General features: G+C 30.9%; 1 protein-coding gene across 4 annotated transcripts in view; it reads right to left on the minus strand.

Annotated features, from left to right (window-relative positions):
- Window positions 1–24,620, minus strand: part of LOC121118082 (uncharacterized) — a 29,451-nt gene extending 4,831 nt beyond the window's left edge. The window contains exons 1-12 of one of the 4 annotated variants that reach the window (XM_040712626.2): window positions 24,330–24,620; window positions 13,396–13,847; window positions 13,192–13,335; window positions 12,951–13,106; window positions 11,913–12,889; window positions 10,824–10,968; window positions 10,566–10,740; window positions 9,800–10,048; window positions 9,392–9,742; window positions 9,027–9,322; window positions 8,603–8,789; window positions 4,570–4,677 (exon numbers count right to left, since the gene is read on the minus strand). In XM_040712626.2, coding sequence (XP_040568560.1) covers window positions 4,570–4,677; window positions 8,603–8,789; window positions 9,027–9,322; window positions 9,392–9,742; window positions 9,800–10,048; window positions 10,566–10,740; window positions 10,824–10,968; window positions 11,913–12,889; window positions 12,951–13,106; window positions 13,192–13,335; window positions 13,396–13,709 — 3,102 coding nt within the window. In that variant the 5' untranslated portion in view covers window positions 13,710–13,847; window positions 24,330–24,620. Of the gene's footprint in view, window positions 1–4,569; window positions 4,678–8,602; window positions 8,790–9,026; window positions 9,323–9,391; window positions 9,743–9,799; window positions 10,049–10,565; window positions 10,741–10,823; window positions 10,969–11,912; window positions 12,890–12,950; window positions 13,107–13,191; window positions 13,336–13,395; window positions 13,848–23,461; window positions 23,626–24,329 lie in introns of those variants that run through there. The other 3 variants (XM_040712627.2, XM_040712628.2, XM_071888927.1) reach the window with 3 other exon arrangements.
- Window positions 24,621–24,980: the final 360 nt, after the last annotated feature.

Consider the following 24,980-nt stretch of genomic DNA (forward strand, 5'->3'; position numbering starts at 1 on the left):
TTTTTCCAAAACATTTAATATTTGAAATTTTTTTCCAAAAAAATTAATTTTTTTGTGAATAGCTATGGATTTTTGAAATTTGTTTTCAAAAAATTTTAGATTTTTTTTCAAATAACTACCTCCCTCCAAAAAAAAACCTGAGGATACCCTTGTATATCCATTAATAAAGACGAATAAAATATTCGTTTTCACATGTTGACGTAAGCATTGTTGATGTAGGCCATTTTGGAGGCCTAAACAACAAAGTCTTATAAAAATAAAACCCCTTTTTCATTACTGTAAAGGAAAATTGGAAACTATTAGCGAATATTGTATGTCAAAAGAGGATCAACAAATAAACAGACTTGAACCTTATAGTCTAATTAAAATATATATGTCTAAGGTCTAGACGCTGACATGTATTAAAAATATCTCATTACATCCATATTAATTCTTATTTACATAGTGTAGACAATAAATTAACTATTACATTTTCATGAATCATCCCTCTATACTTAACTCGTTCCCAATCTATATTATAGAAAACTAATCATTTAATATGATGAATTCAAATATCACTGTTATTCGTTGCCATCAAAGTGTTTTCGATACGGATTTTTAGCCTCTTTTATACTTAAAGTCATTTGATCAAGTTAAATAAATACTTTTTGAAATATATTCATTATAATTAATTAAACTATTCCCCCTTAGAATGGTATATTCTTCATTAATGGTGCATTTTGTGACGTTAGTAAAAACTATTTATATAGATGGGATATTTGTTGAGGTTAGTGAGCATAATAGCCACTATTATCTGGCTCCCTTGTCTTGTTATACAACAGTCGATTCCTCATTTAATTGAAACTTCTATTTTAACCTATTACAGATGACAGGTTATTAATTTACCACTAAATATGCATTTTTTAATCTATATGCCATATTTATTAATCCTTAATATTTTAATTAATATTATATAAATCAAGAAATGTATAAATTATTTATTCAGGCCCGCGTTACTAGCTCGAATCGAGAATGTTGTTCAATTCAAAATGAGTGTTTCCAAGGAAAGTCAAATATCTCGTTAAGTTCAATTCAAAAATATGGCTTCTAATAAAAGTCAAATATTCTAAATATATATTAAAATTTAAATGAAATGTTATTGTGATTCTTGATGTTGCTACGAATACATTTTTAATACATTGCATTCATTTTTTTTAATATTTTAATTTAATTTTAAAATTAGATGGTTAGATATTTAACCTCTCACCATTAGGTAAAGTATAATGATTTATAAGAATATATTGTTTTCATAGGAAATATCTAAATGCTTCAAAATTTTAGAAACAAGGTAAGGGGGTAGAATAGAGTTGAAAAAAAGTATTAATTAACTGGCTTTCATCGGAGTCCCAGGTACTTTTTGAGATTTTTAAAAATATTTATCCTTTTTAAGTCATAAATTGATAAAATATATTCATAATTTTTTTCCAATTTGTAATAATTATAGGCTATAATGGGTTCAATTAGCTTCAATTTTTGATGGAATTTTATTTAATTATGATTTTTGTATTTCTTTATGCTCACAAATTGCCTAAAATTTACCAAATAAGTTTGAATTAAATAAAAAATCGTACAATAATTCGATACGATATAATATATGTATAAAAACAAATTAGATCCATATCTGTGATTAATGTCTCAAATAATTCTCTAAAAAGAGGGGTGTATCTATAAAGAAACCATCTGTCTCTTTACATATTTATCTTCAGCAAAATAACGCTTTTGATACTCCATTTACTACTTACTGAATAGTCAGTCAATATTATGATGCATGAAAAGATCTAAAGTAGAAAAAGGCATCTTACTAGTATATGGTTCATATCTTTTGTTAAGAACAAAATTTCCATTTTTCACAGTGGAAAGGAAGGTGATCTACAAGTTGTTGACTACGTCTGAGAAGGAGTAAAAAATGTTATAATATGTTATCTAACATATTTTGAGTTTCTTCTTCGATGTAACGTATTTTATCAGGAAGAGGAACAAACTTTTTTACATATACAGAGTGCAGAAAGGTTATTAAAATTTCCTTTCATTCAAAAATGTCCTTTTTTTATATATTGGAGACTCAAAGAGGATATCTGTACTACATAAAATTGACACGTTTCTTAATGAAATGCCTTTAAAAATAAACAAGTCTTCACATCTGTGTAGAATACTACTTGATGCCAACGAGAAACACTGTTCTTTGAATTAAATCAAAGATATATGACTACAAATAGATACATATTTTTTTTGATTGATTAAAAATGAGAAAGGTGACTAATTATTTCCATTGTAATAATTAATTTATTGTCTATAATATGGAAATACATAGTATACAAACCTATTGTAATCCTGATGGAATAACATATTTTTAATACATTTAGGGTCTGATTTATAATAAAACTAGGGAATAGGTGGATAAAATTTTGACAGACGGTTAGGTTGTTATAAAACTTGGTTGCTTCGAACTTTAAAATGGCCTACATCAACAATGCTGAGCTCACGTAAAAACTTTCTATAGAAACATGCACCCCATATTAATGTCTCCATGGAATATAAGAACATAATTAAATAAAAGCTAATTTTTCTAAAAATATATAATACTACTCGAACAGAATCGTAGTCTCACTGGACATCCCATTCACATATCCGCAAGAGAGATCCTTTAGTACACACATTTCAGAAGAAAAAACTGCCGCTACAGTTTATATAATACGTATTTTTCAGGATTTTAAGTGTCCACATAAAAAAAAAATCATCTTTAAAGGAACTAACAAAAAACAATAGGATTTAACATGTATAAAAATAACAATCAGTTCCCGATAATTATGTACAGTTAAATCATATTTGGTTCATATGTGTAATAGGAATTCATTCCTAAGCCAGTGTAGTAAAGGTAATTAAATATAAAATAAACGTTGAGGAGATAGATTTTTCCGATTGCCAGCGAAACTTTTTAAAATATCTTAAATAAAGAAGTGGAAAATATTTCGGATCTACTGCGTTTGTTTACTAAACATAACAAAACCAATCACGTATAGGCGTTGCATAATGGAATTAGCCAATCAATTAGCAATGAATAAATTAATTTTCCAATTACCCTCATAAGGTAATAATTAGGGTTCATTTATGAAATCGATTTTGATAACTATAACCCTCCTCCAAAAATTTCAATATCCAACACTAGCATATAGGCATGCTGCACTTGATATCTACTTGCTAACTTATTAAAACGCCGAGCAAAAACTAATGTTTAAATGCTAACAATTGAATGTCAAACATATTATAATATAAAAATACAAATATTGAACCAACTTATGGCTAAATAACTAGGGTTTAACCCTCTGCAATTCATAAGCTATTATTAAGATTATTTTTTTTGGAAATTTTGACTATTTTTTTGTTTATAAAAAAAAATGACAAGTAATTTTTTATTTTTGCCAAATAACCTTTTTATTTTTGCCAAATTTGAGAAATAATCTTTTTTGTTGTTGTTGTGTTGATTTTAGTTGATTGAATTGAGCTAATTTAATTACCTATCCTATTTTTTTACCTTTTTTTCATATACACTTTCAGTGACTTTATTTTTTTTCACTTAGGGACAACAGCCCCACGAAATTCAAAAAATTTGATGAGGTTTAATAATAAAAATCCCTTCAAATTCTTTTGCCGCTTAATACACAATTATAAGAAATTAAAAAGCTATTCTAAATCTTCTGAATAATTATTGTTTTATCCTTCTATTTAAATATTATGTAACTACTGTTCATATTTTTAATGAATTTTTAAGCTATTTTGTGACTTTGTTTTGTTTATTTATTTATTGTCCAATTTTATAGAAGGAACGTTTTGTTGAAAATGGATTGATTACTATCATCATATACTATAGCAATTTTTCAAGATGTTTGACGTTGGCTTAGTGAATTATTTTTAAACTAGAATGTTTATATATATATATACATATTTTATAGGTAACTTCTCTGAATAAATACACTCAAAAACAAAACAAACAAAAAATCATTAAAATATGAAGTACACTTTGTCTTTTTCAAATTTAAAAATTGACTCATCATGATAGTGGAGTCGGAAAATCATAACTCCAGTCGATCCAACCGAGTCGATAGCTATTTCTATCGTTTCCTAGCAAATGATTTGTTAACAAGTGACTTCATTCACTAATAAGTAATGATGTACATATTAGGAAGAATCATGGAGGCTACAATTAACATTTGGTAAATAACGCATTCGATCGAAAGTATTTTATTTACAATTCTGCTACTTTATTTCCAGGATTTGGCAAAGAGTCGCTATGGATCGAAAAATCCTACTCATTATACATTCATTATTGAGAACCGTGAGAAGGTGAAAAAAATAGGAAGACATTTAGATGCAACATTAAAAAAAAATGGAAATAAATAAATTATTCGGGAGACGCGGCAATACACTTGACTTTGAAGGGGCTTCAAAATTGACTATGAGGTAGAAAGTTAAATATGTATTTTCAGCCGCAACTCCCTTAATTAAAAAAGAGAGATAGAGAGGTTTCCTTACTCTTAAAATCCCATCTTTATGAAGGTAGTTGGAATCCAAAAGCGACAAATCAGATCTCATTGCAATATCTTTAAAAGACGGCACTGACCAGAGCCGCTCCAATTTAGACTGAATTTTGATGGAAAAAAAGAAAAAGAAAAAAAAAAAAATTGAATCAAAAATATATTTAAGTCAAATGTTGTTTGTATGGTATACATGTTTGGCCCCTCAACATCAAAACAAACTACGATGATTTTTCGTAAAGTGGAATCTGAATTACATATGTACATATTATTCAACAAATAAATTATTTTAATCCTTTGGAGGGTTTGCAAATGGAGTTTAATGGTGGCAAAAATTACGGGTTGAAGCAAAATAATATAACATTATTCTATTTGAAAGGCTCCTTTGGAGGAAAATGTTGTCTCAATTGGCCCCAGATCAAGAGTGGTCAAACTATGGCTTATGACTTGTCATATACTTTTTTGTGGCACGTCAAAAAGCATTTATGAAGGATTTTATTCATATACAATTTATGTCTGCTATTATTTTAAGAAATTTAGCGATTGTACCAGTCTTTAGTTTTTCTACGTCAAATGTTGCAACTGTTTGCTAGTCTACCCTAATGAAAGAAAGGACATGCCGGTGAAACAAATAATGAACACATACCTCAAATAAATTACCTATTCACACACCCTCAATCAGAAATGACTAGGGACGGAACATATTTGTAGAAAACGAAGACTCTAATATTTATTTGTGATGGGACGATTAATCGGATAATTGGCTGTTTTTTCTGGAATTGGGGTAGGGAAAATAATGTTTAATTTGCGATTCCGATTTTTAATTTATTATTGCTATTTAAATATTTATTACTTTTCTGAGTTATGAAGAACAATTCCCAAAATAAAATATTTTTTGCTCTTTACCATACAAAAATTTAATATTTGAAATTTTTTGTTAATAATTATGCATTTTTGAAATTTCATAAAAAAATTTAATATATAAATTTTTGTTTTATTTTCTTTTGAAGAAATATGGGTTTTTAACTTTTTTTCTTAAAAAATGCAATATTATGTAAATCATTGTGGATTTTGATAATTTTTTTCAAAAAATTTAAATATCAAATTATATATTTGAATTTTTTTTGCAAAAAATTTAATTTTTGAAATTTCTTTCAAAAAAATTTAACTTTTGAATTTTTTTTGAGCACAGTTGGGGATAAAAGAAAAAAAGAAATTGCAAAATATTTTATATTTGAAATTTATGTCCAAAATTTTTTAATTTTTGTAAAAAACTATGGACTTCGGAAATTTTTTTCTTAAAAATTTAATATTATCTGAATAAATGCAGATTTTGATAATTTTTTGTGAATAATTGTGGATTTTTGAAAAAAATTTAAATATCACATTATTAAAATATGAAAAATTTAATTTTTTTTCAAAAAAATTCCAAAAATTAAGCCCCTCCTCCCACCAAGAAAAAAAAAAATAATAGATATAATCTAATAATATTTAGACGAAAGAGTAATGAAAATATCTTTAACCTTTAAAAACACAGCCTTAAAAACCTATTTGACCCCCAAGCAATATAACAACTTAAGACAAGGAGAACTTGAACTTATGCTGAGGTTTCCTTTCATAGTCAATCATATCCAGTTCTTGTGAGACTTTTCTTTTGAGAAAGCAATCCATGAATATGTTTCCTTATTATTTGTGAAATCAATTGGATTTTTGCAGTTAAATGACTAAAAAAATATGATCTGCACTATAGTCAAACTGACCCCGGTGGGCTACAACATGACACACAAGTGACAATAAGTACTTAAGACAGATTTTTAGGGTTAATTATATATATATATCTAAAATGAGTTTAAAATTTTATCCTTTCATATGTACAAAGAATTCACTTATATATGAAATACCATATCTTTTTAATTAGATGTCAAAATACAACTTTTTTTCAGCGGCTCCAGTGTCCCGCAGCACCCGCTTTGAGAAACACTACTCTAGACTCTAGTCAACATTCCTTGGAATTATTAAGGTACGCCAAAAAATTGAGTATCAAGCCCATAATTGTTAGGAATGGATAATTTATGGCCATGAAATATTAGGGCGTTTATTAAATTATGAAAAATAAATTTGGAATAAAATTTTAGTTTTTGTTGAAGATTGCTTTTTTGGTTGACGGATCACATATGAAAAATGACTTGCCTAATCTTTATTTGAAGGATTTACTCCTTTTATAAACATATGCAGATGATTTGATAGGTAAAGAAGGATCAAGTTCAAACTCCGGGAATGAAAAGGGAATTTATAGTAAGGAAACATTGAATTATAAAATTATATCTGCTTAAATCTTTTTCAATCTAAATCATCCATGAATTTATTAATAAAATTAGTATCTTTATATTTCCTGAATGAGGAAAATAAATAAAATCAAAATAATTTAAAGAGATGAAAAGAGAGATAACAAAAATAATTTAGCTAGGAAATTATATTTTTTTAAATTTGATAAATCTGTTAGCCAATCATTTTATGGTTTTTCGAAAATATATCTCTGTAGAACATTATACAGCTTTCTTCTAGAAGCAATATTTATGTAAAAGATTTGGAAAAGTTCTTAATATGTTCTTTGATCTTATCAAAGCTACTATAGTGAATACAAGAGTATATACTTTGAAACTTATTTGTAGTTATGTTTTCCTTAGCTTACAATATTGTAAGAACGTCTTTCTTTTCTATAAGCAGAGTTTTATATTCGTGCTCGAAAAGAGGCAAAATAGAAACAATATTTTCAACCAGCACTGGGATGCCATGTCTACGGACTACATCTGCAATGGGTACAAGGCCTTTTGTAGCCGTCTGGAAGCCATCGTTGCTGCCAAGGGGAACTAAATCAATGATTAGGGTAGTCAAGACATCATATTAGTTATTTTTATTTTATTGACATACCCTATTACAACTGGTTCCCGAAATATAACTTGATAAAGTTCTAGATTGAAAGTGTAAAGATTTTTTCGCCGCGGCCGGTATTTGATAGGTTTCTCTTCCTATAAACCTCATTCATGATATTTCTATATAATATCTTGGATGTCTTACGACTGAGCTATTCAATTACAAATACAGAAGAACCATTTTTACAAATCAAGGACTTAAATCAGGAACAAATAAATATTACATTATTGCAAGTAATATCGCTTTTTACTTTTTGTTTTAATTAGCACAAAAACTAGGTAGACGACTTATGAAGAGCGTCAGAAGAAGGCAGGAGGTAATTGTTTAAAAATAGAGAAGTGGAAATTTTAGATGTAAAAACCACGCCGGAGAAACAACACATCTGCGTACAGAGCTCACTATAACGTTCCCGGTCAATCTTCAAAAAAAAAAAAAAAAAAAAAAAAAAAAAAAAAAAATATATATATTAGGAGCCAAATTTAAAAAAAATATATTTTTGCCGAGATTCCAGTAATTTTTACAACCCTTTTGTAAAGACTTTTGGTTCACATCTTTTACAGTTAAAATAAAATGAATGAAGGAAGAATATTATTTAGGTCTTGGATGCTGAAAATGGTTGAATTTTATAAGACATTTTTAACAAAATCTACAGCAATTGTAGGTGGAAATTTTTAAATTCTTAGTTTAAAGGTAGATGTTTCTTCCACAACAGTCTAATAAATACATAATTAATTAATTAAAATAAATTTAAAAAATAATTATAGTCCAACTACGATTTTTTTTTCGAATAATAAAATTATAATTTTTATCTCTACAAAAGCCGCATCCCTAAGAAACACTTTTCGGGAATCATCATCGTTTGGAATAAAGACGTTACAACAAAGGAAAATAGAATTGATATATATATATATTCCTAAGAATGATATCTGGATCCCCAATCAATCACAGGGCTCAGGGAAATTTAGCCACATTAGCTTGCGAGTCGCTAAGACAATATCCCTACCTTAGGATGATGATGAATGCATTTAAAATGAGTTATAGGAGTATTCAAAAACAGGAGCAAATAAGAGCAAAGGAATTAAATAAAATGTAATTACCCATCCTTTCTCATCGAAGAATGCCTCTCCCCCATAGACTGTCCCAAAAGCTCCTTCGCCTAATTTTCTATTAAGAACAACTCTATCTCGATGAATTTCCCATTCATCAAGTGTGAGAACGGATGTGGGCGTGAGGAGTCCCAGGGCTCTCATTCTCTCTTCCGTTTGTCGCATTTTTCTTTCATATCTGTTTATTGGTACAAACATAAATATGTTGGTTTACTAATTAATGCATAGAATGTTGTCGCATGTTGTAAATAGGCATGGTAAGTGTGTAGGGATTTTGCAGAAATTGAAAACTAAATTAAGTAATAAGTTAGTTGCAACATTGCTTTTAAAGGGAAGTTATTTTAGAAGGAAACAATAATGCCATTTAAAGATATGAAGCTATTAAAATGAGTATTTATATATATAAGTATTTTACCTCCGCTTAACGATGACAAAAATAAATAAGATGATTCCAAGAAGCGTTCCAAAACCAATAAGGAAGGCAATACTAATTGCATGCTCACATTCAATATCCAAAGATGTTGCAAAACTTGAAAGAATAGAGCAATGCTTTGCATGATCTTTAGGTTTGCGGTGATTAAGAGTTTGCCATCGAAGTTTATGTGCATTCCATTCAATCAAGCGACCCTTTATTCCCGTGGAGGTTTGCCTATTGTACTCTGGCTCATAGACACCAATTTCATGGGTTTCGTTACCAAACCATTGAATAATCTGTTTAAAATAGAGAATTATGTACTTGCACATACAGTTAGTTATTCCAGAAACACATAAAGATCTTACTCGGATGTTGGAAAGACGTGAAGGACCGTTGATGAAATTGATTCTTCCCGTGACTCCCTTGAAATCAATATTGTTTATGATTTCAACAAATTTATTCATGCTCCTCTCAGAGTGAATATCCTGAATGTAAGATTTATTCTGCTTGATGAGTTGATCAAGTGCATAGGCATAGACCCAAATGGCGTCATACACATAACCGCTATATTTGTTAGCTCGATGTGGATCAAAATGGTTTCTCTCCAATTCATTTTTGAGATTTAATCTCCATTGGCCCACAGTTTCACCCGTCTGCATTGTATCATTAGGATGTGCAGACTCAACATGAAGTACAGATAAATGACCATTGAGTGCCTATTAATATCAAAGTTTGTTGAGGGTCAGATTTTTAAAGAGTAAATCCCTTATTACCTCTCTCATTTCTTGCGTCGTGCAATTGGGCAAAAAGTCAATATCTTTTTGTGAAATATTATTCGAAGAATTGCGTAGTGCATCAATGTCGAACCAATCGTACTGATACCAAGCGGGAAGAAACCACACATAGCCCTGCTTTTGTGTCATTCCCAACTTATAAGCCTCACAAATAATAAGGCGAGCCGCTCTTTCAAAAAATTCTCCAATGATGACTCGAGCTCCACGCTCTCTCAAATCATTCAAGTACTAGGGTAAGAGTTTCAAAAGAGTGTTAAATAAATGAATATGTGATCGCAAATCATGATTAAAAGGTGGTCTGTCTTCACAAAAAAAGTAGGCTAGGATGAGTTAATGATCTTTCATTTCTATTGATGAATGATTCTGATTAATCTTTCCTCATTTTATATGAAAGACCATATGAGAGACAATTAAGGGAAAGGTTCAGACTATATATTTGAATATCTTAAATCGTTTGATGCATGTAAAATGAAGTATTTTATATATATGTCCACTTGAAAATAGCTAGGGCAATTTTAAGGATGTGGTGGAACAGAACAAAAAAATAAAAAAAGTACATTTTCATAAATTCTACCAACTCAGCTACATTTTCACTTATTATTTGAGTGCTTTCAAACCCTCCCTTTTTTCTTCTTTGATCATTTTGTTACTAAAATGGATTATAACATATGATAATACTCTTTCATTATACTTTTTGAATCCCAAGATGCCTCTAATTATAGTTACAAATGTTCAAACAACTTACAAGCGTCATATCCATTGTATCCCTAGGAAACTTTCGATTAGTAATAAAGCTAATTCCATCGGCTTGGAGAGTATCTTGGAGATGAGAAATATATTCAGAGTACTTATGACCATCTTGTGTTAGACTAGCAACTCGATTCCACCCTAATTTCTTTAAAATCTCCAAGTAAACATACCTTTAATTAAAAAATAACAATATTTAATTAATGTGGATAGAATTCACTCCAATTTTTTGTTTACAGTTGATTTAAAAACTTACTTATAATGTTTGTTTTCTGCAATGGTCCGAAAAAAGTTTTTGCTATCACTTGTAATAGTACCTTCAGCAGAGTACGTAATAACAACCGTTGTGAAATGTTTGGAAACACCCGCGATTGGCTCCACAGTGTCGGAACATGCAGGTCCTATAAAGATATTTAAATTATATATTAATACTGCGATTCGAAAAATGTTTGGAAATTTATGTCTTCGAACTATTGATCGATTCGATTTGGGACAGACAGAAAAAATGTTTGATTGGACATATTTATTTATGTCTTTGAACTATTGCTGAGATCAAGATTAGTCTTATTAAAAATGGTATGCATCTATCTCATTTTAAATTTAGATTTGGACCAATATTTTAATCAACTCTTGTTGACGACAATTGTGATTTCAATTAAATAACTACCGTTAGACGGTCACAATTTTGGCCCAGGATCAGAGACCAATTATGATCTAAAAATCAGAAGAGGGTGTCCACTATTATTTTCTCCGTTCTCTAAAAGCTAGTTCGCTAATTTTCTTGGTTGTTCCACTATCGATAATTCCGCTAATTTTGTTGGTTCATGGGTACGTTAACGATAATCTACTAATAAAATTGGATTTAGGTGAGCCATTAAGAACAAACTCAAAGCGTTACTGAAACTATAGGCTCAAATATCAAGTCTTCAAAAACCAGTAGATCTAAAACTAAGTAAGAAGTAATGATTGGATTTGGGAATTCTGCTAAACACTAATCATCTAATTTTGTTATAGTCTACTAATGAGTGGAATAGCAATTAGCAAAAGTTATTAGTGAAATGCCCATCTCAGCTAAGTATTGATTTAAATAAGTCTAGACGAAATTGCTTGAGAGTGGACCCCCAACCCAACCCAAAAAGAAAAAAAAAATCTCTCTCAGACCGAGTCTAACACTATTAAATGTCAAAACCCTCAGAGTTATGCAGCTATGCACTGCTTTTAAATGAATTATCTGAGTAGATTCATAATTTGTAAATAGTATTTTCATGTGAACATGAAAAAAAGTCAATACTTGAAGTTCATTTTTTAAGAGTGAGGAGAAAGGATCTTAAAACAAAATTCGTACCTAAAACTCCAACAAAAGATTTATAGTCGCGATTTGTAATGATTTCAATAAAACGTTTCATGACTATGTCTGCTTTGCACTGCCCATCAAAAATGGCTAATTGTAGTTCATAGTTGTCAAGGATGTCCTTTCGAGCATTGATATGCTCTTGAGCCATTTTAGCCACAGGTACGAGCTCAGGAGCTTTGTACTTGGTTCCATGCATAGGGAAAATACCTCCGATTCTCAGCTTTTGCTTTTCTTTCCCTATTTTCTCCCATAGCTCGTAATTTTTGTTTCCTTTTCGAATGGAAGACTCGGCATTCAACCATGAACAAGCAACATCATTGATTACATTTTGGTCAATAGGATTTTTTGCAAGTATTTTTGAGCTCATTGAGGATTCATAGAGTTTGAGCATATTTCTGTAGCTATCCTGAGTAAACTCCATTTTGCGTATTATTTCGTAGAGTCGTGGAGCCACCTCTTGCAGGGGTGGCCATATTATTTTTGCAAATCGGTTAAAACTATAAAAACAATTTTGCGAATAATATGACATCCACTTTTCGCGAGATTGAGGATCCACAATTTCAGGACGATTGAGTCTTTCTTCTCCAAACTCCAAATCATTTCCATGACCACAGTACTCAAACTTAACATTGGTTAAATTAAACCCCGTGGTGATTGGAGATGGCTCATAATGAAATATGAGATATGAACGAGATCCATTCATGATTTCTGGACTTGAATCCAGGGTATGAACCAAACTTGGGAGAGACTTCCCCACAAATACAACTTCAACCAAAAGTCCAAGAACTTGAATTTGTCGAATGACTTGATGTGTATGATAGAAAGCTGAAAGGATAGGATAGTCTGTGAGCATGAGTGCACAATTGGATGGAGAATCACGATGTATTCGTCTTCGAAGATTCGATCCTGAACAAACAGATGGGGAATATATACCAATGCCTCCACAAAAGTCTTCCTCACAATTGTATCTATAAAATAAATGAAAAACATTACTAAAGACATGGTGAGCCTTTTTATCTATTTTCTTACCTATTATTTTCATCTTTTAAACTCGCTAGAATACGTCGTCTTAGTCTTTGAGGAGGAATAAAATACCGCGTAACATTTTCATCTGTAAATGCTCGCCAATGGTCTTTGATAGGAGGGGTTTGCTTTGCAAATCTTTCGGGTATGTACCATCCAAATCTATTCATGTATTAAACATAATTTGTGTATTTTGAAATAATTGTATATTCGAGGGGGAAAATATGCTTTTAAAAACATTTCCTACCTTCCTCCTGGTCCAAGTTGTCCCAAATCTTCAACTTTCCAATCGTCCACTCGAAAATGTGGAGGTAGCCACATTTCTACATTGACCATGGCGTTGGGTACAGGAGCAAGACTCGAAGGAGGAAGTGTATCTAAATTTCTACATCTAAAACAGGAAAATCAGAAATACGCCCTGATTTCAATTTTCTCTAAAAAAAAATATTACCTTATGTCTTTACATGACGACAAGTTACGAAATAGCGTATCTGGATCAAATGCTTTTGTTGGATCGTTCAAGGGTACAAGGGTAACATTGGAGTAGCCAACAATTTCCTCAATGAAGATTTTAACAACCGTGGAAGCAATTCGATGACTGACTCGATCACTTGTGAGTATCCTTAAGTTGAGAGCATTATCTCCATAGTAGAGATACTTGATTTCCTCCACTTGATTCTTTTCTTGAATGCATCGACCCTCTCTAAATGCAGCAGAATTACTCCAGATCAGTACACAAAAAAATAGTGTAAAGTATAGTGTCATAACAGGATATTTAGAAAATTAATTGTACTCCAGGATGAAACAGGGATTTGCTGCTCTTTACTTTTTTCTCTTTTTTCCAGATAAAATATCAGATGTGAAGATTATGTGGCCATAAGCTAACCAAATAGTCATTATCATCTGAAACAAATAACATAGATATATTAGACATAAGCACATGAACCATCAAAACAAAAAATAAGACAAGAAAAATGAGTCTGGATTAAATTTGTATTTCTTAGCTAATTATCTTTCATTTTTATTGGTAAATCAGTCTGATTGATCCTTCAAAACTGTATTTAAACGTCATATGGTCCTAATTATTAAAGAATTCTATTTAAAAAGTCATATTGGAGCCAAATAAAGTCTCATAAATCAAGGAATGCTCGAAACTAATTTTTGACCAAGTAAGGGCTATTTTTAGATTAAATTAGGTATGAAATGAAAGAGGGAATTGAATTTAAAAAATTGTGTAATTAATGTCTTAAAGAGTGATATACTGGGTGCGACGAATAAATCTTTACACTTAGTCATCACTACATAAATCAAGGTTTTTGTGAATGCAGTAAAATGTTTCCAGTCAAATACTAAAAAATAAAACAAAAACAAATAAAGAAATAATCAAAAATAATTAAAAAAAAAAGATCTCCTTAAGTGTCTTAGAAGCCCAGGAAATGTCATCTGAACGTGACCAACGAATTTCGGTCCGCACACTTTTGGACACTGGAAAGAAATCAACGGAGGATAAGTTGTTAGCATGTGTCCAGACCAACTACCCAGACATTAACGTGGTGTTCCAGCAGGATGGTACGCCTGCACACACGTCCAAAAAGGCCCAAAAGTGGTTGGAGGACAACTTGCCTTTCTGGCCAGAGAATATGTGACTATTGGACTTCACCTTTTTGGTGCATGTTGAGTCCAAGGCCTGCATCGTCCGCCACCCAAAATATCAACAACCTCAAGGGAACCGTCAACCCGCACTTGGATGCCATATCTGAGGACTACATTGGCAAAGGTTGTAAAACCTACTCTGGCCACCTGGAAGCCATCATTGCTACAAAGGGTAGCAACATTGATGATTAGGGAGCCAAGACTAGACTATTAGTTATTTTATTGACATACCCTGGTATAAATGGTTGCTGAAATACATTTTGATAAATTTCTAGATTCAATGTGTAAATTTTTTTTGGCCGGACTAGGTATTGAGTTTGAATGATCTTTTCATATCATTGAATTAATACAAAAGTTCTTGGAATTCCTGAAGACATTCATAACACGATTGTTTTAATTCAATTCTATCTTTTATTTCAATACTATTTTACTAATACAAAATCAAAAAAGTAGCCTTTATTTGGTCAAAGGAAAAAAGAGTGCCTATTTAGGTACTGTATTCCCTGTTTAAATTAAATGAAAGGTATAGACTAGTTGTTCTTAAAGGGGGTTCCACACAATCCAAAGATTCCTAAATAGAATCCTTGGGGTTTCGCAAAAACCCCTTCTTTGAACTTTGTATTTCGTTTCGAATTTAGTTTGACAAACTTTACTCTAGATTAAAGCAGTCATTTCCGAGTATCACTCCCTATTCCACAATAATTGAATACAAATCCATAAGTGATCAAAATATGACAAGAAAATACTAGAAAGTTTATACTTAAAAAGTAAAAATATATTAATTAAGAATTTCTCATTTTCTTCATCAATTTTGTTTTTTGTTGACATAACACATTTCAAGACGTATAATTACAATTATAAACATACAAAACCTACACATATATTGAATAACTAAAGTAAACACTTGTATTCTTGTTCAGAAGATTACAAATTAAGGATGTTGTGAATATTATGTACTTGATATAAATGATTAATCAATCAGACGGTCAATCAATAATGTTGTAAGAAGTTGCAAAAAGAGTATTTATTAGATTTTCTCTGCTAAAGGGAACATTGTATTATGATATGTAACATCATCCAGAATTATGATGCTCAACAAAAACTCGTTTCAAAGACTCTTGGAAAATTAATTCAAGACGATTTCAATAACAAGTGCCAATTTATGCTGTAAACAGTATGTACGAATTAGTGTTGAGACTAGGTCCAGTCTTAAACAAGAGTCGCACAGCAGGGAGATTCATGACCACCCTGTTTATATATTTTTTTCCTCCAAAAAAAGAACATGTGGCCCAATTAGAGTCCAGTTTGATTCTTGATTATTATCTTATTAAATCTTTCTTTATTTTTTATAAGACTTTTATTATGCATTTTGACAAAAAACCCTAATTAAATTAGGGAAACCAATCGTCTTCTTCTTACGACTTAAACCAATAGATGCCGAATTTTAATTAATTTATAAATAAGTTCTCCGGACAATTTGGACAGAATGTAGGAAGACGACATATCCGAGAAAAGGAGAAATGTTCGATACTCAACATTGTCCAGAGAACTTATTTATAAATTAATTAAAAAACCTTCATAGAACTTTTAGGTAATACAAATTCACATTCATACGTTTTAGATAAATCAATGTCTATAGAAACAATAATCTATAGGTTGCAAATACATAGAGACACAAATTGAACCTTGACTCATATTTGTACTTTGAACCTTAAGATGACTACAGACATGGATATTAATTTATGTATACATACTCCTATTGTAATATGGAGGTCAGCAAATATTTATTCAACACTTAGATTTGATCTAAATTGAATAGTTTTTTATCCATTTGTAAGTATATACAATGTCAATGCATATTATCATTTAGAGGTGAACCTGGATCTTTAACATATCAGACGACATTACTTGACAACTAACATCCAAATGTACACTGTATTTTGTAGTCAGCTGCCGATATTTATCCTTATTTAACCTATTGTCAGTGCTCTGAACGCTGATTTGTTGAATTCAAATAAGCTTCTTTTAAGCTGTGAACCATTTTCAGGAATTGTTAAAAAATAATTCCATAATTATCAATAATTGGATAACTACTATCAGTTGATTTTGTTCCTTTCCCCCCTTGTTTTTATTAGGAAGAAAGGTTGCGAGATAAAATAATACGACATGATCAATAGGAAAAAATTCAAAATAAGTATATTTGATAATATCCTAAGTGAGGCTTATTCCATAATTTGAGTTATCTTGTACACTCTTTGTTTGTTGTTGGGCCAAGGGTATCAAGCAAAACAGTTGAAATGTCATTTTTTAAGAGCTATAGTCAAATTACAATTTTTTCTCACTTTTAGTCATCCTAGTCGATTATAAGGCCTTATTTAAAAGTGATTTTAGTGCGATTCGAGTACGACTCCCCATTTTTTCCTATTCGGTTGTCATCATTAATATTATAATTCGATAATATATGTATAACAGATACTTGGACTCCAGCCGCTGTTTTCATGACTTGCGATTTCAATAGAATTAAACTTAATTTTCTTGACTTTACTTTAGGCCTACACGAGTAAGCTGGAAAATCCTCAACGTGTTACAAAAAGATTCCGATAAGCCAACTTGACTCACTTTTTTTTCCAAGAAAATAAAATACATGTAACTTGAAGGTGATGATTTTTTTAAATGTTCCTTTAATTGGTTAGATGGAATTGCACTGATTAAGTATAAGTAAACATTATGGTACTACACTTTCTCCATCTAACCTAGGAATCTTCTTTGAAGTCTATTTATTATTATTATTTTCCTCCAGGAACGGCAGGGGCGCAAACCTACGCTTCAAGAGAATAATTCCTTCCGAGCGCATTGTCCATTGAGCTTTGTCCTTCCATTATGATTTGATACTTTTGTACCTTTGACTTATAAACAGGTGACTTGATCCCATTTCCAATTGGTGGTATATAAAGATATTTAAATGATGTTTCAAAAATATTTGATTTGAATATTTGGAGAACCGTGAGTCTCAAGTCTTGGGTCTTAATATTCAAGTCTGAAGTCGTAGTTTAATGAGTTCAAATCTTGAATTTGAGTCATCTGCTCCAACGTTGTTATGTTTCAAGACCTATGGTGGAAATTTTAGCACACCTACTAGAAGGGTTTTAAAAAAACTATATTCAAAAATAAATGAGCTCTTTGTTTGAATAATTACGGATATCTTTAATGTTTTTTTTAGAAAATAAATTTAAGATCTTCTTTCAATAAGAAATCACTCCGCCACCGTGGAATCTACTCCATGAGAAACATAGTCTATTTTCCTTTACATTAAAGTAAGCAATGGTATGGCTACTTTGTAAGCTTCCCTTTTTAAGTCAATATTTTAGTGTCAACCATATTTTTTTAATCAAGTACTTATATATATTATGTCATAAATGTTAATAGGAGCTTTTCATCGAAGCCCTTAAGAGAAAACTGCAAAATAAATTAGGAAAATGCAAATACAAAGAGAGATAATAACTAAAGAATCAAGTCCAATAGCTGGATCGTTTTTAACATTATACAGGGGTTTTCAGAATTAAAGCTCCATTACCTTTAGTTTAAATGTATTTTGTGGAGAGAATTAGTGAATTATCCGCTTCCAACAGGATATGGTCTCAGCCCTCCCTGCAAATGAATTACCAGAATGGTGCAAAGACAATTATGAGTACTTTTAGGACAAGACATTTTGGACTCCCTCTTAACCATCTTTACTCTGCAACGTAGGGCATGGCCAAAGGGGAGGCCCATGCCGTTTTCAGGCGGAAAAAGGTTTTTTGAATGATAATTATGAGACAAAACGAAACGAAACAATTTTCTTGAATGTTTCGATACTAAATGTAACGAAGACGGGATAAAATTTAATACAGTGAAAAGTGACGTAACCAACAAAAAATTAAGTAAAATGTTGTGTGTACTAACTGTAAGTTAGTGAGAAGGATTCTCCACCAATTCGTTCAGAACAAGGGCATGTACATTTAATGGGATATAAGTCAATTGTAGAACAATATTAAACCTATTTATTTATATAAATCATAATCTGTGAGTAAGTTAATTTTATTAATTATACTAATAATAGTAATTCTGGAACACGCTTTATAATATAATATGCAGATTAGGAAATAAGTATTTGACCCCTTGCGGATTTTGTAAGTTTGCCCACGGATTTTCTATGGAATTCTGGTCCGGAGACTGACTAAGTCACTCCATGATATTTTATTATTTCTTGAGCTAACCCTTCATTACTTTGGCAGTACGTTTTGAATCATTTTCGTGCTGAAAGTTCCATAACTTTCCAAAGTTATGGCCCAAGATTTCAAGGGTACATGTCCTCGTCTATCCTTACTTCAATGTGGGTGCAGTCGTGCTTTTCTATTAGCATAGAAACACCCACTTTGACTTATACCCAGCATTTTTCTCCATTTAAATAATTTTTTGTTGTTCATATAATGTATATTACTCTTAAAATAAACATACTATTACAATTATTGATCTTTTCTTTGTCAGTAGGCAATTTACAAAATCGGTAAGAGATTAAATATGTAGTTATTTTCACCACTGTATATGAAAATAATCCGCCCCAAACTACATACTTTCAGACCCCCTTGCTGCTAATATATTTTCTTTAGTTTATTCATGCCCAATTTGCTACCAACTAAATTTGAGACATGTTTTCGTTTTCTTTATGGAAAAGGAAAGGCTGAGAGAGACGATAAAGATCCCTTCATTATATATATGTACATTTTATAGCATGTACATTGTACAATAGAGGAAATTAATTTTATATGTTGCCCATTTTGTAAGTTTGCCCAATGATGAAGATTTTCTATGGAACTGAGGTCCAGAAAGTGGCTAGGTAACTTCATGAATTTAGTATGCTTCTTCTTGAACCACTCCTTTATTCCTTTATCTTTTGGGTATTTGTCGTACAGGAAGGCACATTACTCAAGCCCGTTTTAAGAGCCCTGCCCTGACGGAAGGAGGTTGTTGCCCCATATTTTCTTCACTGTAAAGGGAGCGGGGATCAAATTGTCGCCAAAATATTTTTCTACAAAAAACAACACAAAATATACATTTTTTAACTTTTTTATTGAAAATCAAAACTATGACAAGCATATAGGTATAGAGTAGCCATTCATTCGATATAATCACCCTTGGCATCAATAATGGCATCAATACGGCCTCTGAACCAGCCGCAGGCTCTTCTGACCATCTCATTGTACATGTTGCCAAATTCCTCCTTGATGGAGTCCATCAGGCTGGCCTTGGTGCTATGGGGGTGTCTGTTGGTATGTCTCTCGACATAGCCACAGACAAAATAGTCCAAAGGATCAAGGTCGGGAGAGTTAGGAGGCCACAAATCCTTGGTTACGACGTCATAACATTGTTCTCGGTTAACCACTGCATGGAGATTTTGGACACATGGCAGGGTGTTGAGTCCTGTTGCCACACCCAGGGCCTGTTTCCTGTCTTCATGGAACTGGTAGGACAAAGTCGGTGTCCCTGACCTTCCTGTTGGAGCCTTCCTCCTTGGGTACCCTCTTTATGGTGGCATCAACTTCCCAGGTGTCCTCTAGCTTCTTACGGATACACTGAACAGTCCGTAAATTCACTCCTAAGGTTGAAGTAATCGTTGAATGGGAGATTTCACCTCCATTATTAACCAATGCCATGACTACGGCGGACCTCGAAATCTCCTTGTTCCACTTATAGCTCTTTATCTCCTCATATGATGACGGCATAATGCTAACTGAACTACGTATAGTCAGCTGACAAGAATAGCTTTCCTATTTGGTAACCGGTTTTTATTTGACAATGTCGTCTTCAAGTTATCAAGGTTTAAAGTAGGCAACAATTTGATCCCCGCTCTCTGTATATCAATAAACTCATTTTTACACCATGAAGAGAACTTGGGGAGGGAAAATCATGCATTTTTTTAAACGATGTACTCGTAATATTTAATAACACATAAAAAACAAATATCTAATCCTTTTTATTCTTCAAATATTTATTTGAATAAAAGGAAAAAGTATCCAGTTTTATAGCCTAATATTATTAAAGAGTATCCATAGTTTTTATGTCTTTTTTCTCTTGACGTTTTCTGTAATATCTTACATATTAATAATTCATTGTAAGAGTGGTTTTTCAAAAATATCAGTAGGTACATTTAAATTAAACCTTCTAAGCAAAATTGAATTGATAAAAAAACAAACAAACATGTACATAGTGTTCAGTGAACGCTAAAAGAATCTTGAACAAAGATGAAGAAAAAGAAAAAAGTCCAATGTATTTATTTACACCATAAATAATTAATCCAAATCCCAGCTCAAAAGTAATAATAAAAAACATTCTGCTCAAAATGATCAACGTTTCGTAAATCCTAGTATGCTCTGTCCTACGTACGATATCACAATAATCTATAAAAAGAAATTGCTAATACTTTTAGATTTTCAAAATGGAGAGAAATAGGATTCATATATCCCAGGCTTAAAAAAACTTAAGATTGCCAGGATTTCAGAACTTTTTACATCTCTATATATATACATACAGCCCAACATTTCACAAACATATTTCTATAATTTATAGACTTTAACGGGTCTGTATTCAAATTTCTGGATTGAGGTGGCAACCTCAAGGGTGTGCACTATCCCTTATAATTGTTCTTGTATTTATTAGACTTGATTTGGACACGATATGATCTTTCAAAAGGGATCCGCCAATATATAATTATTTCATTTTGATGATGAATTTGTACAACTTAAAGTATAGAATTTGCACCGCCTCTAAGGGATACATCTGAATAATCTTTATTGATAGAAATTGACAATAATTCGTCAAAGAATACAAATGTGATCCAAACTCAATTTAGAGAAATAGCTTTCTTTTTCCAATATCATGTCATGGGACATGTTTTTCTCTTTAAAATAAAGATATTTTGTATGGAATCACCACAGCTCATGAACAATGGACTCGGGAGAAATTATTCTATTTAATTCAGTCTGTGTACGTTCGCACTCAAGTGATTCCTAGAGAAAGAAATATACTTTATGTATATGTACTTCAAACAAGATTCTTATGTTAGTTGGAGTATTTGTTATATAAATGAAAAATGTGAATTACTTACTTAAATTAAATAAGTTACATGGTTTCAAATACAAATTATTAGAGTTGTTACGATATATTACTCTGCTTCTAAAAACATAAAAGATTAACATTTTTAGACACGTTTTTTCATTTTAAAACTTTAGTATAGGAAAATATATTCAATTAAGAAAAAATACTGTATTTATAATTACATAAGTTTTGTTAAGCTAAGTTATTATTTTTTTAGGTTGACAATATATATTCTTTATTAAATATTTAACAAAATGTCAATTCCTTCACTATTAAGGCCCTATACAACTCAAAGTTGTATGGGATGAGTGATCTAAAAGCTTAATTCTGAGCTAGTTTACTGTATTTTATCCCAGTAATTCATTTGTAAAACCTAAGAGCTGGAGTGTATTTGGGATACTAGGAGGTTTACTTGATGCTCAGGGAAGCGGCTGCGAGTTTCCTGCCTGACCCAGTATAAAGTAAATACTTTCTCATGGCATGAAAGAAAATTGCCTAAACATTTGTATACCTATACTCAAAATACCAAAATTAGAATCATTATTAAAATTTTAGGGTAATTATTTTTGTTTTATATTTAGCTGTAGAGCTCTTAATTGATTTTAATTTCTAAATGTCCCAGGTAACGCCGGGCAAATCCACTCTATTTTTTATTAAACGTATCCCTAAATATATCCACTTAGCATAGTGCATTGCTCTGAAACGGCTAAATTGTATTCTTCGCGGTGGAGTACCCTCCAAGAAAATTAAAGATAGTACAATCTCTTCATACCTATCTTTCATATTTTTTTTTTTTTTTGATGAATATCTAAAATGTATAGCTATTAATATGACGACAATTAATTACTACCATTAATTTTACTAAAAAAATTAAATATCGTAAATTAAATTCCCTTTTTTGCTTTGAAAAACATTTTTCAAAGGAAAGTAAAGCACGTAAGTCTCATTTAACAACGACTTCGAACTTGACTAAGTAGACTCAAATTGAAAAGGCTTATAATTCGACTTGCATTCCAGCTAAAAGAATCGTAAACTCGTAGTTCATTGAGCCCACCACGGACAAAAAATGTACAAAACCAATTAAATTATATCCTAATCATCAGTAAGGATATTATTTTTGATACTTTATAATATCCTTTAAGGATTAAATTTACCTTTACTATGCTTGAAATCAGAGTAGAGCTGGAAGTTATTGCATTTACATTCAGCAAACAATTAAGGAAATGCCTACTCATTAACTAAAATTATTTTTCATTATCAATACTTTCTATTCCCATTATGAGTTTTTTAAAATTACACAAAAATATGTTTAAAATAAATAAGTTTTCGCAAGTTATTAAAAATTGTATAAAATATTAATAGGGGATTTTATGAGCTGTTAAATAATGATGGGGGAAAATCTTCTTTTTATAATAAAAATATAAGAATATTTTCTTTGCTGTTTTTTTGCCGTTACTTTGAAGTTGTGAAATCATAATTTATGAGAAGATTTTACCTAACTTATAGGTATTACGTACTGGAACGATAAAAAAGGACTTTAAAAATCTAATATATTTGTTTAAAAACCACTGAGTTTATGAATGTTACAAAAGCTGATTAAAAAAAGAAGAAATGTGTTTGAGTAATGTCATCAAGGATCACACTATATAAGTTTTTGGACTGAACTGAACGGGACTGCAGTTTTCAGTCCTAAAGAAGTACCGATACAACATAGATATTAGATATCTTACTCGATCACAATAAGTGGAATGAAGACGAATGGTTGGATGTGTTAATTTCAATAAAGTAACTCCCTCAAACCAAAATGAATCAAGCCTCTTTTTTGAATGTCAAAATATGTTATTAGTCATCCAAAGTCCAGGACTAAGTGAATTAATATATTAAAGACAAGTCCTTTTGAGATTATTCAAATGAAGTATTTTAGGCACCTTAATTACGTAACATTAAAAAGAAGTGAGCGGTAATGACTTCATAGTATATAATACTCCCTACTATGAAATATGTATGGTTAATTGCGATATTGATTTGTGCATGTCGTTTCATTCGTGTAGTGTTTGTTCTTTTGCGTATGTTACATTATTGCGTAGTTCAAAAGAGATACATATATATATATAAGAGTTAAGTAACATTCTAAGTCATAATATGTTATATAATTAAGGTTATTTGCATTGAGAAAAGAGAAGTATTAAGTTAAATGTATGTGTAACAAACCGAGGCGTAGTAACCATAAATATAACCAATAAAAAAATTACTTTTGAGATAGATATCACGTTTCATGGCATATCTCACAAGATATGACAAGAATTGCAATTGGAAGGGACAATTTCGCATATTAATTTTTGTTTATTTTCCACATCTGTGTATATTTTAATAGCAAAGAATTACAAATATTTTGGCATCCTTTCAAATTGTTTTTTTAGCCCCCTCTGTGAATACCTCCCTACATTTTAGGTATTTGAAAGACGTTTATTCCTTCAGTCAGATACTATACAATATGTCACAAGTATTTTCATATATATTTTGCGTAGATGAGTATATTATTATAGATATATCTAATTTCAATTTTATACAAAATAAAATTTAATCAAATCTCCTTACCTCCTCGGACCACTCTCGTATGATGATGAATAAAAAATTATTTTCTTTAATCTATTTTATTTTGTTGTATCACTCAAGAAACCAAAAAAAATTACACGTTGATAACACGGATTTTTATTACTGTCAAAGACAAAATATCATTAAAAACTTGTTAGATTTTTTTATTAATATCCCTTTATACGAAAAAAGGATGAATTGTGAATGATTGTAATTCAAAAGAGGAAGAATTTTAACTAAAGTTATCTCGAATAAAGAGAGTAAGCGCTCTCCCTCATACTTATCTCGAGAGTCGTGTTCGCTCGCCCGTTTCTCGTAAAATTATTAGGATTTTTTTTTACTGATTGTAATAGACTATATATTTAACGATAGACAACTATTCCACTGCTTCCCAATTGTTAATGTTCCCTCTATAAAAAATAATACCATTATCCCACTCAAAACAATACCGTAATAACTCAATCACCGCAAACTATGTATAATAATACCATCAAATAAGAATGTAATCCCTAATGAACATAAATAAAAAACAAATAAACTCTGAGGAGATACATTCTAGTAGGATTGTGTCCGTCCTCTGTCCAAAAGACGGACACAACACTACATTTGAGTCTTTAACAATGGTCAGGGAATCTTATTATGACGACAAATTGG

This window comes from Lepeophtheirus salmonis, chromosome 5, assembly GCF_016086655.4.
Source record: "Lepeophtheirus salmonis chromosome 5, UVic_Lsal_1.4, whole genome shotgun sequence".
NCBI lineage: Eukaryota > Metazoa > Arthropoda > Copepoda > Siphonostomatoida > Caligidae > Lepeophtheirus > Lepeophtheirus salmonis.